Source organism: Octodon degus, unplaced genomic scaffold, assembly GCF_000260255.1.
Source record: "Octodon degus isolate 3935 unplaced genomic scaffold, OctDeg1.0 scaffold00041, whole genome shotgun sequence".
Taxonomy (NCBI): domain Eukaryota; kingdom Metazoa; phylum Chordata; class Mammalia; order Rodentia; family Octodontidae; genus Octodon; species Octodon degus.
In genome coordinates this window covers 2,214,580-2,234,319 of record NW_004524617.1, presented here as the reverse complement: position 1 = coordinate 2,234,319, position 19,740 = coordinate 2,214,580, and the positions used below count along the sequence as shown (strand labels likewise).

Sequence of the window (19,740 nt, the reverse complement as noted above, 5' to 3'; positions counted from 1 at the left end):
GAGAGAGAGAGAGAGAGAGAGAGAGAGAGAGAGAGAGAGAGAGAGAGAGAGAGACTTTACTCACCACTTTCATCCTGGAGAAGAAAGGGCAAAGGGTACTTCTATTTCATTTATTTGAAATCTACACACAATCCCAGTTAAGTTCTTCAGAAACACAGGTTACTATTCTTTCAAAGAATATAGCCACAGGAGGTACAAGAATAGTGATATTCCCTCAAACCACAGTACCTACAGTGCAGTGTAGGAACCCCTGGGGGTCCTTAAGACCCATTCATGGGGTCTGAGAGGTCAAAACTATTTTCATAGTAATACTAAGGTGTTATTTGCCTTTTTCTCTTTCATTCGTGCATGTGTTTTCTAGAGAATACGTGACTTGAAATGTATCACACTGACTACAGATATAGATATATGAATTTGCTGGGCTTTTTATTCAACTAAACATTAAAGGATTTGCACTGATGTAACATAATGGTACTCTTTTCACTGTATCTTTTTTGTTGTGTAAAATACTTATTATTAATAAGAATTTTTATATCAAAGTGTTCATTCTAAATGAGTCAATAATAAATATTTCAACATGAACAAAAGGTCTTTGAGGGCCTGGGTGATGGCTTAGTGGAATAAGCGCTTCCCTGGCAAGCGCAAGGGTCTGAGTTCAATCCCAGGTTCCACAAAAAAAAGCTCTTTGGGATCTTGAATAATTGTTGAGACTACAAAAAAGGCAAGGCTGCCTGTAATCCTCACATTCTCAGAGGTTGAGTCAGGAAGATCACAAGTTCACATCTGGCCCAGGCAATTTAGTGGATTAATGAGACTATGTATCAAAAAGGAATAAAATAAAATAAAAGTAACTCAGTGTGAAGGCTCTGTATTTAACTCCTAGTATTCCAAACAGAAAAAAAATATAAAAGTGTCTTGAGGCAAAACATTTGACAACCACTGGGGCAGGAAACTGGATACACATAATTAAACTTATACTATCATGAGTTGTATAGACACTAAATGAATAGTCATGAAAAGTATATTAATTCACACAACAAACATATGAAGACAAAGTTAGGACTGTTATGAGAGAAGCCCTTTATTTACGAACTTTCAAATTAGGAACTCCCATAGGTATGCTTCATCTGATGGCAAGCATGCATCTAATTCTACTTCTCATGAAGAAATAGTATCATGGCCCAAAACAGTTTTTCTAGTTTGAGGTACCTTGTCTTTCTTTAGACTGTTTCATGTTAGTAACCTCATTATATGTGATGAGTGAAAACATAGGAAACATAGGAAATAAGTAATGAGAATGGGGATCATTATGACGATGATGATGATGATGATGATGACGACGATGATGATGATGATGATGACGATGATGATGATGATGACAATGATCCAAGATCTTCCAAGCATAGAATTCAAAGGCTTAAATGAAAAAGCTTTATTTTTTTTTGTGTCTTTTTCCATTTCTTTCATAAGTGTTTTATGGTTTTCATTTTAGTTATACTTTATCTGAGTTAAATTTATTCCTAGGTATATTATTTTCTCTATTTATTACAAATTAGACTGCTTTCTTGATTTTGTGTCAGATAACTGGCTATTATTATTTTTTTTATTTTTTTTTCCGGAACCAGGGATTGAACTCAGGCCCTTGCGCTTGCCAGGCAAGCACTTATTCTACTGAGCTAACTCCCCGACCCCTAACTGGCTATTATTGTGTCACAGTAATTCTTTTACACATTGATATTTTATTCTATAATTTGGTGGCTTTGCTTATGAGTTCTAATGGCTCTTTTACAGAGTTTGGGGTTTTAAATGTATAAGATCACGCCATCTTCTGACAGTGCCAATATGATTTCCTTTTTTTCCACTTAGGTGTACTTCATTTCTTTTTCTTGTTTAATTACTCTGGCTAGGAATTCTTTTACTACCATGAATAAAAGTGGTGAACATGATAATCTTTGTTCCACATCTTAAAAAACATTTAGCTTTTTTTCTACTTGATATGATATTGGCTGTGGGTCATACATGATAATGTTAAGGTAACATTTATAATGTTAAGTAAGGTACATTCCTTGAACAACTAACTTGTTCAGAAGTTTTATCATGAGAAGATATTCAATTTTATCAAATGAGTCCTTTGCATTTGTTGAAATGACCACAAGATTTTTGTGTTTCATTCTGTTGATGTCTTAATTCATGTTAGAATGTTTGAGTTAAAAATTTAACAGCGGTTTTAATTTTTATGTTTTAATGCATAATGATTGAAAACTTTTACATGACCTTATTAGCCATTTATGTATTTTTTCATCTTTTAATTTTATTGTCTACCTTAGTAGACAATAAGTAGTTTTAAGAGTTTTAAGTAATCTTCATAAATTCTGGATACAAAACAGACATGTTCTCTACAAATATTGTCTTCTAGTGTGTGGGTTGACTTTTTCATCTTCCTGTTTCTCTGAACTGTGGAAGTCTATATCCTTTTTTTAATTGAATTTAGAACAGGGTCTACAGGTTGTACAGGATCTCACTACATAGATTAGACTCTGTTTTCATCCTCCCAAACGCTCAGATTATAGGCGTGCACCCCCCCCTCCCAAGTCTCATCATGTCTCAGTGTGCCGGGAGGGGTGAGGCCAGCAAGGCAAGCAAGGGATAGAACTCTGGCTGCTTTGCTCTGCTGAAGAATGTGTTCTAGTCCACTGAGCTGTCTGGCTGGCCCTTTGAAAGTCTATATTCATAAAGCCTGATTTGTTAATGTGTTCAGTAATAAACTGCTCATTTAAAGTCATATCTATGAATTATTCATAAAGCCTGATTTGTTAATGTATTCAGTAATAAACTACTCATTTAAAGTCATATCTATGAACTCTTCTTATCTATGGTCATAAAGATTTTTCTTCCATATTTTTCTTCAGAAATATTACTTGTAGATTCTTGCATTTATATCTATGATCTATTTTCAGTTATTTTAAAGTATAGTATATTGTAAATACCAAAATTAATCTTTTACAAATGGATATTCAATTGTCCCAGTATATTTGATGAAAAGTTTATTTTTTCCTTCATTAAATGGCCATATTGCCTTTTGGTCCACTAATCTATATGCCCATTGTTTTGCCATTACCACATATTTATTGCGCTATCCTTATGTCAGTATCAAGACATGTGTGCATACTTAGCAATGTAATTTTTCATCAAGTTTTGAAAATCAGATAGTGTACATCCTCTTATTTTGTGATTTTACAAAATTGTTAATTTACTAGGCACCCTTGAGTATATAGACACATGACAGAATCAACCTATGATTTTTTTTCCAGGCAGGTCTTGCTGTGTGGTTCAGGCTAGCATTAAATCAGTATGTAGCCAGCAATGGCCTTGAACTCTCAGTGTGCACCACTTTGCCTCGAATTAGTCTGTTAATTTTTGCAGAAATGTCCACTAAGATGTTTATAGAGACTATATAGAACCTAGAGAACAACATGCAGAGAATTGTTATCCGTATTGAGTTTTCCAATCAGAACAAAGTAAATATCTTTATTTAGACCTTTAAACTCAGCAATATTTGAAGCTTTCAGAGTTTCAAGTTTTGCATTTATTTTAATACATTTCTATCTCATTTCAGTAACTTTTAAGATGTCAAGAATGTAATTGCTTTTTTAGTTTCAGTTTTAATTGTTCATTTTAGAATAGTCCTATTTCTCTGACCATAATCAAGATTTTTTGCCTTTGCATTTTAATATTTTAGCTGTGAATTTTGCTGATCTCTTTACATTACTTCTATTGAGGTTTGCCAAGCTTCATCATATTTGTAAAGCACTTGCACTACTTTTTCCTGTCCTTTGGTTTTTGTTTTTGTCATTTCTGTCTGGAACTTATATAACCCCTAGGCCAACTCTCTATATTCATGCTGATCTTATGTAAAATTCAGTTTGTGTTGTCAATTTTTCAATTTATTGTATACCTTTTGTTAATTTTGAGCATCCCAAAATGGTTTTCCCTGAGTGCCAGTTAATCTTGATTGTGAACCTGGAGAGGAGATTGGAGTTTGAAGACAGTAACCTCATCACAAGGTTAAGCTTTTGTTAAGTTCTTAGCTTAACTGGATGGTTAAGAGGAAATAGGCCCTCAAGGTGTACCCTAGGGTACTATATCTAGTCTCTGCCCCCTTTCTTTCTGGCTCTTCTGTCTTCTGCTTCCTGGATACACTAAGTTGAGCAACTTTCCTACACTAGGCTCTTTTGCATGTTTCTGCTTTGGAGCCTGACAATGATTGACAGAAACCTCTGAATCTGTGTACCAGGCAGTTTATTCCAGCAATGATACAGTTGATCAACACATCTAGAATATCCAATGCTGTTGTTCTGGGGAAGATTTGTTAAGCTATTTCTTTCAATTCCTCAAAGACATCTCCAGAGACGGATTTAAGCCCCTGTGCATATATTAGGCACAACTCTATCCAATTCATTTACATTACCTATAAAATTTATAGCAATATTTCTAAATGCATATTATTGCCCTGATTTTTACTGAGTAAATGAGGTTCTAGTAATTAATGTGTCCATAGTAAAATGGTAAAATAAAGATACAAACACAAAAGCACCATGTCATTTACTTCCAAATGTAATAAACACCAGAGGAACATGCGTGATTATTATCCAGCATTTAGTTGGCAGGTTTGTTTAATTGTCCAATATCAACTCCAATTACTCTTATTTTCTACAGTCTAGTGTAAGGTTAATTGGCAAGGAAATGCCAAATAAATCAGTAGGAGAAACAAGCCATTGTTTGTTGTGGATAGATTATAATCATTAAGAAAAGGCATTATATTGGTTTATAAAATTAGAGTTTGGCTCTTACATGAAATCCTAGTAAAATACAATGTACCATCTAACCTACAGAGTTATACTAACAGAAACCTAGTCTTGCAACAAAATAATTTTTAAAAAGTTGATCTTAATTCACGTTTCTTGAACAATAAAGGGTACTCACTGGCAAGTGACACACCATTGCAGAAATTCCCTGTATTCTCATTTCTGTCATAATCACTCACTGCTTCAAATCTTTCAACTCCTGAAACTCTCCATAGAACACATCTACATTGAGGGATTTTCATATTCTCCTTATAGTACAGATAAGCATTCCCTCTTTAGTCCCCTTTCACTTAGTATTCTCCAGTATCTTTTACTTGGACTCCAAATTCCCATAATTAAAAATCCATAAATACACTATCAGAGGGCTGGCCAAATAGCTCAGCGGATTAAAGTGCCTGCAAGCAGGCACAGGGGCTGGGGGTTTGATCCCCAGGCCTGTCAGGCTGTCCCCCCCAGGGTGCAATGAGATGGCAATTGAGACCGGGCATGGTGACGTGCACCTGTAATCCTTGCTCTTGGGTGGCTGTAAACAGGAGAATCACTCCAGTCTGATCTAGTAATGAGACCCTGAAAACCTTGTAGACCCTTCCCTAAAATACAAAAAAAACCCCTTCATTTAAAATCCAAGTAGCCACTCTTGGGGGTCAGGGAGATTGCTCAGTAGAATAAGCACTTCCCTGGCAAGCACAAGGGCCTGAATTCAATGCCCGGTTACAAAAACAAACAAACGAATAAACAAAACAAAACACTATCAGTCTTAATACTAGAGGAAGCACAAACTTTGGAAGAAACAGACTTGAAAGATTATCATTGGCCAAGCTGAGGGACAGTAATCAAGGTAGTAAAAACACTCATTTGTTATTTTTTCATGTCTCTGTCATCCTTATTAGTAGCATCATTCACATAGAAAATATGGCTTTGTATAACCATAATGGAAATAGCATAGATTTGTTCCAAACTACTGACTGTTAGCTACGGATTCTTCTATACTTTGGTAAATTTTTGTCAAATATATTAATGTTTTGAGATCCAATTTGATATTTTGTAAAACAGACATAAGTGTACTGCTACATTTTGCTCACTATCTCACAAGAACAAGGAGAGATCTCAGCAATAGACAATCTTCAAATTTGAACTAAGGTGAAGATTAAGCAGAGAAACATTTGAAGAATTCATAACAAAATTCTTTTCATAAAACAATTACACCAAACTGTATGCCATTAACATTATTTCTTATAACTTTCAGGTTTCTGGTTTGGCAAGTGAAAAGTGATTCAAAAATGTGGTTTAGACTTCCTGAGAGATTCCCTTAAAAGGTAGAGATATCGCCTATTTGTGTTTACTAATTCCACCAGCCTAAAAGGAGTTATGATGGCTGGAGACCTAATAGTCATGAAGGTCAGTGCCGACTCTGGGATAGCAAGGGATAGCAGACTCTGGCATGCAGAGAATTTGGGTCTAAAATATAAAGCAATGATGCCTATTTCAAACACTTTGTGGCAGATTTCTTTTATACTTGTAGTTTGTTTCAGTCACATTAATTTTAAAAAATCTTTCTGGATTTGATTCTAATTAGTGTACTGAGAGCCAAAGTTGTGGCTATGGATAACAACCAGGGAAGTTACACAGAGTGGCAAGTGGGGACGCCTGACACAGCTTCTTGAAGAACATCAGAACATAGAAGGCAGGTGAAAGATGGAGTGCCATCTAAAGAAGGAATTCTGCAGATAGATGAGATGAAAGTATGTGAGCAGTGACACTGAAGACATGACAAAGCAGTAAGATGCAAGGTGATCAGGTGTTGGTAAGTATCCCACATACAGGAGTTCAGTGGGTTGGATTAGAGAAGATCTTTGGTGACCTTTACAACAATAATTTCATAGTAATGGTAGGTATTAAAAGAGGGATAGAGTGTGAGAAGGAGAAGGAGATATGAAGAGAGATACACAGAGAGGGAAAGATGAGGGAGGAACGGGAGGGAGGGATATGGAAAGGTAGAGAAAGAGAGAATAATAGAGACTAAGTAAGCAATAGCTACTGTGGACAAAAATAATAACTAGTAAAAAGAAGAAAAATAAATGTATCAACTTTGGTTGCCTAGTATATGAACACCAAAATTCCAAAACTAATACGTGATCTGATAGGCAAATTTCAGTTTTTGAATCTGGAATGAGCGACAGAACTACAAGGAGTCATGTAGACTTCCTTCTAGTAATAGTAGTCTTCCTCCTGCCATTGTCTGCAATGGTAATGGCTCATGGCTTCATTTAGATTCGGGGTACAATTTGGGCCATAGTTTTTGAACTGGGCCTTTTTTTGTCAACTTCAGAGACAGTTTTCTATCCTTTTTAAAAAAATGTGTTTGGTATGGGGTCTACAAAGTCTCACTGTGTAGATCATACTTATAGTGATTCTTCTGCTTTCAGCCTCCCAAGCAGTGGGATTACAAGCACACCTTTTCTCAATCTCTGTCTCGGTGCACAGCACACTGGGGATCGAAAGCCAGACCAGACACTGTGCTCTGCCTAAGCAGCTGCTTTAGTCCACTGAGCTACTGGCCTGACCCAATTTCCTATCCTTCTATGTAGGAATGAAGGCACATCTGTAGCCTTCTCCTAAGTCGTTTTATGCTTACACTAAGTACACCTGGTCTCTATTGTTCATAACTAAGAACCATACCAAGTACACATGTGGAAACTATTTGCACAGCAATATTTGTGCTGTATTTAGTTTTCAATCTGGGAGCTAAATATTCACCTGATCATGTACAAAATAGAAGTATAAAAAGGGAGAGTTTATTGAAAGAGCTTCAAATGAGTCCAACTGGGACATGTTTTACTTTGTGTTTATTTCCAACATTATAGTTCTCTAGTACTTCTGGTTTTACTGCCTGAATTTTATTACAATTAAGACTCTACCTGAATTTAAGTATGGAGAGAGACATCCTATTTTTCACTGCGGTGCCCTAAACATATAGAAGACATTCCTAATCTGTGATTTGCAGAAATAGGTCTTTGAACTTATTTTCCTATATATTAAGACACAATTCTCCTGATCTAGTCCTCATAATTTGTTTCTCAACCGTTTGGACTTGTGATCATTTAGGGTGTTATTCTGTGGTCCTGGGGAGACCTTGTATACTCTTCAGTTAATTAATCACCACTTGATCTCATCTGCAAAGTGGCTTCCTCAAACCTGACCCTTCTCCAGAGCAGCATTTAGTGGTTAGGCATCAGGTGTTCTGTTTTGTTAAGTTAGCAGGTAAATGGTGTGAGGAAGGGACAAGATGTACATAGTTGGCTGCAGACTGATACTATCTGTATACTGAGAAAAAATGCCTTGATGTCTTCACCCCCTATGTTTCTTCAGACATTCAGACTTACAGATCCAAATCCCTGTTTCTTGACCAACTTCCTTTGATGTTACACACACGCTCTAATTATATCTCAAATTGAATTCTCCATAGTTGATTTTCTTTCCTCCTCTTACCTGGTTTCTCTCTTTTTATTTCTTATCTTAGTTATCACCATTCTTTTGGGGAACATGAATACTCTGCTTGTCCACTAACTACCTCATCTAACCATTTACCAAATTATTCTATTTCTATGTCAAATATGTCTTGAATATGTCACATCTCTGCAAGTTCTATGATGCTTGCTCATAGTACTTCATCTGAAATACAGCAAAATTACTATTTAACTGGAGACACCTTGTTACCAGTTTCAGTGTATTTTCCATAGAGCTCAACCAACAGAGGGGTCTATGGGTTTAACTGTAAACCATTTCAAGGCTTTCCTATCCCAGAAAAATGTTCTTTGTGATTTAAATCTTCTATGAACAATCTATCTTGACAGCTTCATTTATCATATCATACTTATCCTTTAGATGTACAAAAGGCAGTCCTTTATTAAACCTAACTAGGATGATTGGGTAGATAGTTTTTGAGAAAATTTTGTTAAATTGTGGAGATATTATATAAAGGCATTTACACATATTGAAACACTTTTTATAGAACACAAAAATGTCATTCCTTCTCCTCTTGTTGGGTTAAGGTTCAAGGCTTTTCCTGGAGTAAGGCTGTCTGTGTGTCTTGTCTTACACAAAACTCTTCTACATTCCATCACTTAACACTTTTATTTTGGTTCACTTAAAGTGGAGTCAGATCTACAAACTGTAGAAAGAAACAGGGGCCGAGGATAGCTGGGGCTGAGATAGCTAAATAGGTTAAGCACTTGCCTGGCAAGTGGAAGGGCCTGAGTGAAATCCTAGGTTCCAAAAAAAAAAAGAAAGAAGAAAGAAAGAAAGAAAGAAAGAAAGAAAGAAAGAAAGAAAGAAAGAAAGAAAGAAAGAGAACCTGAATGCAAATACTTTTCCAGATTTTCAGTTTCCACCAATTTTAATCTTCAACAGTGCCTTCCTTACTTCTAATTCAGTAGTAATTTTTATGTGATCTCTTTTATCAAATCTCCTAAAGCATTTTAGTTTTCATAGAAACCAGACTTACCTTTATACATTCCTATGCTGTTGATTTGTATGACATTCAATTAAATAATAATATTTTGAAACAGGAATACTTAGTGTAAACAGTTTGGGAACCAGACATTATTGACTCTTGACAGAAATGTTCTCAGATAGTAGAAGGCGAGGTACATAGTGCTAGAATGGTTACTTGAAAAACTCTCCTAAACATTTATAGATTATTAGTATCTGGCATTAAGTTTGGAATAAAACATTGGCAGTTGCTTTTACATAGAGAATGAAGAGCTTAGGATAATTAAATGAGCAAATGAAATGGGAGTTATTTAAGCTTGTTTATTCTGAACTTTGTGTAGTATTTTAATGTAGCCAACTTTCTTATTTCATTGATTTTGGCCATATGATATTTTTCTCTCTAGCATGCTCATACATTCATTTCCTGATTCCACTCATCCTTTAAGACCATTCCCAGAGATCATCCTTCCTAACAACTCCTCCTAACTCCTACTTCCCCAGCCACATAAAAGTTCATGGGAGGCCTAGCACAAAGTACAATCACTTGTGTATCTATAGAAAGTGATACTGTCAATACCAGCCAGTGCAACAGCATATTTGGCTCCACTTGGTTGGTTTTGCTAGAACTTGCCAAGTTGCAAAGAATAAAATATGACATAAAAGGATTAACTATGAAGCTAATTTTTCAAAGTCTTTGATGAAGAATTATGAATGCCCTTGAAAGCTTTTCAAGAGTCATCAGAGAACAGATGGGAAATGATCAGCTTTTTCAGAGACACCTGTGGATAATAATGTCTGTACATTTCTCTTTGATCAACCTAAAAATAGCTCTTTGGTAATATGGATTGCATCTAAAACATCTTGTGGCTATAGGCTGGATGAGGATAATATATCCAGTTTCAGAACAAACTTTTATTTAATTTCCCTAAAATTTATTGGTTGGAATACAATGAGAAATAAATGTACAAAATATTTGAAACAAAGAGCTTCATTTTGCTATAAGCAGCAATGGAGATTGGAGTTGCTTCTTCTTAAGTATATTAAATTTTGAAGAGCACCTGATATCTTCATTATTAATAAAATTCCTTCCAATTTTTGAGATTAGAAAGAACTAATCCAAATTGTACAACTGAAAATATATCCATGGAAATTTGATAACATTATAGCAATATAAAAATGGGTTCTGCCTCTGGATTTATTTTTAACCTATGTAACAATGTGAAGTTTAATGATTTACATGTTTGTTTTAATACAGATTTGAATAAAAATGCTTACTATTTGAATTAAGAAAATATTTATTGGCCTTTTAACACATATAAGGCTTTCTGCTTAATACTGTGGGTAATAGAGATAAGAAGATAATACTTTGTCTTTGCAAAGCCTTCAGTCTCATAAAATATGTAATTCACAATGGTATATGGTATATTATTTAAATGTTATATTAAGTTATAAAAAGGAGCAAAGAGAATCTCAGGAGAACAAGTTGCTTTGATTTGAGAACAAAAAGTCACATTCAAAGTACATTTATTGGACCTTGGGAGATGGCTAAAAGTTTTTAGAAAAAAGAAAATAAGGGGAAGGGTGACTCAACTAAAGTAAATTAGTTTTTGTAAAAGGGGAAGGAAGAAAAACTCAGGATATTTTATGCTTGAGACATAAGTTAAAGTGGTGGGAATGATGGACAATAGGGCTGGAAAGAGGTCAGAACAGATTCTATATCAGATTCTTTTGCTACAAAACATGAACAGCTATGTGAATGGTTAGAGGAAAGAAACTGAAGTTTCTTTCTACAGAATACTACAGATCAAAACCAAGGTAAATGATGGAAAATCAGGGCTACAGTAAGGACTCTTGAATAAGACTGTTCAGGTCTGTAATCTGGTTTAAATACTGCTAGATGTGTGAAGCTGAAGGAGGAACTTTATCAGGTTGTGCTCCCATTACCTTAGGACTATTCAAAGCCGAAAAGCACTGTCTCATACTCTGATTGTTATTAGGATTATATGAGCTATAATAATAATAATAATAATAATAATAATAATAATCCAAATTGTACAGCTGAAAATTTATCCATGGAAATGTGATAACATTATAGCACTATAAAAATCGGTTCTGCCTCTAGATTTATTTTTAACCTATGTGACCATGTGAAGTGTAATGATTTACATGTTTGGTTTAATGCAGATTTGAATAAAAATGATATTCCTGGCAATATAAGTGCTATTACCATCACTACCATCATCAACGCTACCACCACTAACACCACCACCATCTTCCACAGATCTGTATGAGGTATTACAAAGTCATACGTCTGTGAGAAAACAAATAAATGAGGGAAATAGGACTGTTTTGGCAAACTGAAGACAAAGTTTGCTTACCCAAAGCCAGGTTCCTAAAATTTTAATGTACACATAAATCACCTAGAAATCTTGTTAAAATGCTGACTCTGATTAATTAGATTCTGCATTCCTTAGCAACTCCCAGGTGAACTTTGTGCTCCGGACCAGAGACCACACTTCGAGTAGCAAGAGGCTGAAACATCTGTTACTCAGTTACAGCTGATGGTGCCAAGAGAGAATGTAAGGAGGAGTGCATAGAAGCCAGATCTAAATTTTCAAAAGAAGAAAAAAGCCACACTGAAAATATATAAATGCCCTCGATTTTTAAATGTTGCTAATAAATTAAAACAGTGCTTCATCAAAAACATCAGAGTGGGATATAGCCTGTGGACCTTCAGTTCTCAACCTCTTGGCTGAGTGAAGAGGGAATCAAGGTCAAAACTGGTGATGGATGAGAAACTTCAGGAGTTCAGGTAAAGAGCAAGTGGACAGGAATCAGAAATGGAGAGATCCTGGAGGCAAAGTGGTGAATAGATGAGCAGGCTTTTAGCCTGTTTTCTATAGATAGGCTGCATGCGCTTTATGATGGCACGCAGTAGGAGGGGATTTTGAATCATGGTAACAATTTTGGCTTTTAATTTTAAGGAAATCAAAATGCTGAAAACCTTTCTTGAAACAGAAAGCAATTTGTGTAGAGGAGTTTCAATTAGCAAGGAGCCATATTTAAGGAACATTTATGAGAGAAATGGTAGCTTTGCAAGGAATATCTAAATGTAGACTTTTTCAAGAGAGGTCCGACTAGAGTTACTTTAATGAATTAGATAAGACTCATTGCTAATTAAAAGCAATCATTTGCATGAAAACAGTGAACTAAGGTTTTTAAACAACAATTTCTCCCCTCACGTACATTCAGGATTGCCTCCCATTATCTTATTTACATGGTTAATTTGCTTGGCAAAGAAGCACATATCATATACAGGTAAATGATGGTTCAATAATTCAGAAGTAAACCAAGTTATGATTTAAAGTTATTGTTTAAATCAATAACTTACTGATCCAACACTAATCCTTACACAATAAGGCCTTCTAAATATGCCTAGCCTTACTTTGAATTTGTGTGCACGCTGAAAGAGATTTGTCAAGCATTCTTGAAAAAGTAATATGAAAACATTATTTTCCTGAGACTACTCCCCAGAAAGGTGCCAACGTTCCTTTGTAAAAGAGCTTCTGCTCATAACTTGGCTTCTGCCTAAAGAAGACTCTCTCCAAGGACTGGGGAAAAATGCTTAATTCCAAAAGTAGGGCAGGGAAAGTCCAAGGTGAACTTGGGAAAACCGAGTAGAAGGAGCTCCCACTGGACAGGGTTGATACCTGTAATTCACTGGACACTAAATCAATAAATAAGAATATATATATATATATATATATATATATATATATATATCAGCTGGTAGATGTAGGATCATGTCAGAATTAGGAAAAAAATATTTTTACAAGCCTTAAATTAATAGTGAGTGACTTAGGGGAAGATCTGGAATGGATATTTAATGCCATTATATGATCTATCAATTTCAAAGGAAAAATATGACTTGATAATACAAGATCGGATGGTCACTACCTTAAGTGAGCAATAAAATTTGAAAGAATCTCAGCAGAATGTGACTACCTCATATAATGCAACTCTGCAAGATGAAAAGCAATGTACACAGCATCATATATGAAGTATTTTTGCCAAAAATATTTTACTTATATGTTTGCAAGTCCTGCCTAGACCAACTTACCAGAAAATCAGAGAAGATAGAATAAGTGAAATGATACTATGAGTGGGAAAAAATAAATAAATCAGAGAAATGCATTTTAAAAAGTGGGGAACTATTTGAACCTACTGATCAAAAAAGTTTCAAATGTCCACTTCATTACAAAGAAAAAGAAATGAAAGGGCTGTTCTAAGACTGCAAAGAATATCAATAAAATAACAAAATATAATGCATGAACCAATATGATATACTGATAGAACTCTTTCCAAATAAAAAGACGTTTGACCTATTGGAAAAATTTGAATATGGGCTAGATATTAAATAATGATATGGTATCATCTTCAATTTTCTTTGGTATGATAAACATTGACTATACATGGTAAGATGAGGTGTGTGGAAAAAAAATTAGGGATGGAGTATAATGATGTTTATAAATTACTTGCAAATGTAAAAACAAAAGTGTGCATGTGTGCATATTAGATTCTATATTGGTTTTGGAAAGTGAGAGGGCAAAGGGAAGAACGGGAAAGAAAATGAAAATCTGGCAAAATGTTAACGAACCTTGACTACAAAGGTGGAGGAGAGCTGGGTATATGGGCATCCATTTTGCTAATTTTTTCAACTGCTCTGAAGACTTGCAAATTTTCAGTTAAACAAGTATGTTGAAAAATATATTCAAGAAATATTTTTACAAAGTAACATTTAGATTAAAAACATTTCCTTAAAGTATGTTAACTTTTTTGCTGTACTTGGAATGGAATTCAAAGGCTTGAGCACAACACTAGACAAGTGCTCGATCATTAAGTTATACCTCTAGCCAGTCTGCTATCTATCATCTGTCTATCTATCTATCTATCTATCTATCTATCTATCTATCTATCATCTCTCAGTCTCCTCCCCTTTATGCCAAGCTGTGTCTAACTATGTTGCTCCGGCTGGACTCAAGTCTCTGATCCTCCTGCTTCAGTCCACCAGTTGTAGCAATTCCAGATGTGCTGCCTCTTAGTATACTAGTAGAATATATATGCTCAACATATGTTAGCCTTATTGTTTATATAATGGGAATTGCATTTGACTAAGATAAAGAGGAAACATAATTTGTTGAGATAACTTTTGATTGGCAAGGGCTATGATACAGACATTTTTCAGTTTGGGGATTCCATTCCTAATCACCTGTTCCTTTGCCCATTCAGTCTTGTATCTATTGACTGAATCTTAGCTAAAATACTTTTCATTATATTTTATCAGCAAACCATTGCTTGAGGGCTTGGAGTCTTTTGCCTGATACATCCTCTCCTGGAACTGCAGAAGAAAATAAGTTTATAAAGATGTAACTGCACACTGAATTGACTGAAATTATAATACATGAGGATAGGAAACATGCATAAATAAACACAAATCTGTCTAGAAACAGTTGATTTCATTTTTAACGTCATGGATCCCTGTGACTCACGTGGTCTCCCAAATGAATGGTGATTTGTAAAGCCTAGAACCCCTCAGAATAAGATTTTTAAGTTCATCATTTACAACATATGAGACTTGAAAGAAACCATCCACACTGAAATACTAAAGCAATTATAAAACAAAACTGTGCTATATTAATACATGTAATTTTTTAATTAATAAATTAAGTACTAGGATCATCAAGTCATATATAATATGTACTGAATGTTTGAATTACTTGGAGCTAACTAGAAATAATAATTTCTAGTCTACTATGGTACAGAAGGGTGATTCTAGTTCACAGTATCCTGTTATATATTGTGTGAATAGCTAGAAGAAAGTAACTCAAAAGTTCAAAAGGCAAAGTGTTGATAAAGAAATAGAAATGGAAATTAAATTGATGTGATCAGCAGATATTGTACACATCTAATGAAACATCAATGTACCACATAAATACATTAATATGTTCATCAAAAATTTAAAAAGTTTAAGATGAGAATGTTAATTACACTTCTTTAGTCATTATACAATGTATGTATAGATTTCATACTGTCACATTATACTCTACAAATTTGTACAAGTAAAAGAATAGCATGAAATAAGCATAATCATATTTGAGATCCCTACAAGGACTCTAATGAGATATGAATATATGATATAATTAATATTACTGTAATTTTTCTTCATATTCTCATGGAAAAAAACCCACTGAATTTCAATTTGACTTTAGTGAACACAAAGAGGTAAATTTTCTCCACTCAAGATCATGGCATCTCTCAAACTGCATTCAAGTATCCAGGCTAAAAATTCTTTGCATAAGAGTCCTGCTGATTTTCTTAACCTATGATTTCCTTTTGCATCTGGGAGTGTAATTTGCATCCTGTTTACAAAGATCATGTTGGTGACCAACACACCACAAAAGTCATCAGTATCAGGCTGAAACCTATAGATGTCATCCAATTCCCACGGTACCTAAATGAAGCAAAGGTAAACTTCGTATCTTAATTTGAACAGGTAATTGAGTATTTTATACTTCATTTGTTTCCAACATAGACTAATGTTAATAGATGTCCACTGCAATTCGAACATTTCTGAGCATTTTCATTTTACTGTACTGATACACTGAATTTTCAAAAAGAAAGGTTAAAATTATGTGGACATTTAGTTCCAAATAGTTTTCATAAGGGGCTGGGGAGATGGCTCAGTAGAATAAGCGCTTCCCTGACAAGCTCGAGGGTCTGAGTTCAAGCCCCAGTTCCACAAAAAAAAAAAAGAAAAGAAAAAAGAAAAAAAAACAAATAATTTTCACAGACTTTTTTTTGCCTCAGTGATACTTTTGCTTTTATGAGTACCCTTGGACTATGAAATATTCAATATTTCTAACAGCTGCATTTAAAGGCCTTTGTGAATGAAGAACACTATGGTTAAATAGAGTAAGTTTTTTTTTTATTTTTCACCTGTGCAATTAATAACTTCTACTTCCCTCTAACTTCTACTTGTGTTGCTACTGATAAATGACAGTTTTGCGATTACGGCCCTATCCCAATTGTTAGGTTAATATATTCTTTATGAGATATTATACTATTTATTTGAACTTGATTCCCTACTAGAAAGTAGGAAAGAGCTGTGAATGTATGCAGATAACTGACATCACTTATATTTTATTACAGTTTTACATTTAAAACTTGAAAGATTTAAGAATCTTAAAAAGTATGACAGAAATATAACAATGCAAATTTAAATACACTAGCATTTATTTTTAAAATGCACCATGAAGTAGGCAATTTTAAAAGTTAAGTTTAAAAACAACAAACACCCCCAAGGAAGCTGATCTTAACCTTTTAAAACACAAATGGGCACTATTTAATGTAGGACAAAATATTAAATGAGAGATTTTATTTCAGTCCAATTATAGCCAAATCCCTAGTTGTAATTAACCTACAATTTGGCTAATATTTCATAAAAGAGTCAGCATATACTACTTTATAATAAAATTAGAGGGATCTAAAATTTAGAGCTGACTTTGTGAAACAGGCTTATTGTCTCATTTATTTACAAATGAAAATTTACATTTAGAAACCAAAGACATATAACAAGGTTTTAAAAATTCAAATAAGAGTTATCTGAGAGAATAATAATATATTCTATTTAGCTATTACAAAGTAAAGTATTTCAAAATGAGAAATAATACTTTATAAATATTGAAAAGAATCTTTCAATCAGTTAAATTGAATGTATATCCAAGATTTTTTTTTTTTTTTGGTGGAACCGGGGATTGAACTCAGATCCCTGCGACTGCCAGCCAAGCGCTTATCCTACTGAGCCATCTCCCTGGCCCTCCAAGATATGTTTTAATGAAATTTTATTCAATCTGTCTTAATTCTCTCATTTTCTGCCATTTAAGTTTAAACTAGATTGAGCTTGCTTTAGAAATGATGCACAAGTCTATACCTGTTTATAGTATCAACATTTTAGTTATTTAAATAACAGAATACTTATGCAATTAATAGAATTATTTTAATGTGAAAAAGTGTTGCACTGCTCAAGGAAGATGTTTAGCTACAAATTGTGCGTTTTTATTTTATGTTTGTATAATCAAGTATATCTTCTAAACCAAGGTATAATAAACACATACTTGAGGATGTCGCTAGTCTTTACTTTTTCCAAGATTTATATGTATATGTGGATATCAACTATTGTGTTTGCTTTGTGCCAAAGTCAGAAATGTGAGAAAAGGGAGGAGGTAAGAAAATACAATATACATAATCTAAACCCTTCTTTCTATTACATCTTAATCAAAATGTTCATTACTGAGTTATTGCAACCCTGAATATTAAAATCTGCCTATTATGTAGATAGTTCGGATGAAAGAGTTTGGCAACAGAACTAATTTTCACTACTCACAATAGTGTCATTTGGTAAGCAAAGGCCAAGTCCTCCCTTATGAAACAAGAAGCATTGCTGTCAACTGGAAGCGTAATACACAATCCATTTATAAAATATCTGTGATTTTCCACTGCCCCAGTTTGCATTTGGCTTTCAGTGCTCACAATATATTCCAAGGAAAGTTAAATGATGATTGAATTCAACAGTAACCTTTTGGATTTTTTTCCCCTTTCAATTTCACTATTTTTTGCTTAAATGCCACTTTAGGAAGGTACTAACAAAAATGTAGTGGAACTAGAAGTAAATATTGCTATCATATTTTTAGCACAAAAATCACATTTATAGCGATTGAATAATCTAAGCAAAGAACTGCCTTTGCTATGAAATAGTCACTCATAAGACTTTTCTTTTAAAAATACTTGTGATGTAGCTCATTAAAGTCAGAATATACTGAAGCCATTCAAAAATAAGTCATGTGAATTTTAAAACAAACTCCAAAGTTGAAAATATCTGAAAAGCACTAAGTAACAACAAATATATCTTTTAGTACTAGAGAAGAAAAAATAAAATTTTTCTTTAGTGTTCTTGATGAACTTGATGGGTCTTTTTATGTTTCTGTCATTCACTCAGCTTATAATCTTGTTTCATGAAGTATTTTTTAAAAGTTCAAATAGCCCTGCTAAAATTTTAGTATTCCGATTTGACATGGCATCTTACCGCTTTCTCCTTTCTGCCAGCAATTTGCAGACCTCTTGCCACCGCACATTCAAATTTCCCAACTTTTCCTGTAGAATATTGGCATCTGTTTTTGAGGACTGTTGAATTATTTCTTCCCCAGTTGCATTCAGTGCTCTAACAACAGTTTGTCGCTGCCCAATGCCATCCTGGAGTTCCTATAAAATATAAAAAACATGAAACAAAAGTGAAGCCCTCTGTCTTTTTATTTGAGACAAGATTAAACAATGTAAGACCACATGCACTTGTACTGGGAGAGAAAGAAATGCAAAATCTCCATGAGAAAGTTGCTCTATGAAATTGACACGCCCATATCCAAAGGATACAAGACAGAAAGACACCTTTGATACGTCATCAAGAAATCACCTCTCATTTTAGCTCCAATTTTTATTTTTGTAAGCTTGTCAGCTACAGGATGTTATGATGTCCTAGAAATCAATTAGTTGGAAACCTCCTCAAGAACAAATTCATTTTCTTGTACCCCACAATGATGTTCCATGTTTAATAGTCTATGAAGAGTTGTAAAACTTAAACATGAATGAAGTATTATATTTGGGTTTCTCAGTGATTGCTGATATGAGAGGTGAAAAAGAACATGTAGTTTAGAAATTATATTTTTTAAAGACTTGGAGATTATTAAATAAAATTAAATACTATTTAAAGGGAAATATATTTCAATTTCTGTTTGCATCAGTGTAATTATTATAAAACCACATAAAACTGAGAATTAACTGCTTTCAGGGAAGCCCATCAAGAAACCTCTAAGGAACAGTAATACATTTTAAAATAATCTCTAGCCACCAGAAAACTTTTATGAGTCATTGATGTTGTCAAGCTTAAATATCTTCTCTTTTTTATCCTGAATGAAACTTAAAGAATAAAGTACTGGAAAAATTATTCCATTAAAAAAGTCTATTTCAACCAAGTGTGAATATAAATGAAAATGCTGTATGTGTAAATAAAAATTTCTATCTTTATTTTCGCTTAAAAATATAATGTATTTTATGGCAAATAAATTAACATATGACTAAATACAAAATGGAGAAATTGAAATAACACATGCCAACTTCAGACATATTTGTATTTAAATCTAAATGACACCCAAATTTTTATGGTGACAATAACAAAATAGTGACAATATGTAAAATAGTCTTTCTAATACATTTGACTCAAATTGTCATATACTCTTACATTCCTCTATTTCTTGACCTAGTACTAAGTTAA

The 19,740-nt window shown here is 33.9% G+C and overlaps 1 protein-coding gene across 3 annotated transcripts in view; it reads right to left on the bottom strand.

Moving 5' to 3' along the window:
* Dmd (dystrophin) overlaps positions 1 to 19,740 on the bottom strand; it is a 1,613,500-nt gene that overhangs the window by 987,316 nt on the left and 606,444 nt on the right. For all 3 annotated transcript variants that reach the window (XM_023715436.1, XM_023715435.1, XM_023715434.1), the window contains exon 26: positions 18,499 to 18,674. In XM_023715436.1, the coding sequence (XP_023571204.1) occupies positions 18,499 to 18,674 (176 nt within the window). The remainder of the gene's footprint in view (positions 1 to 18,498; positions 18,675 to 19,740) is intronic.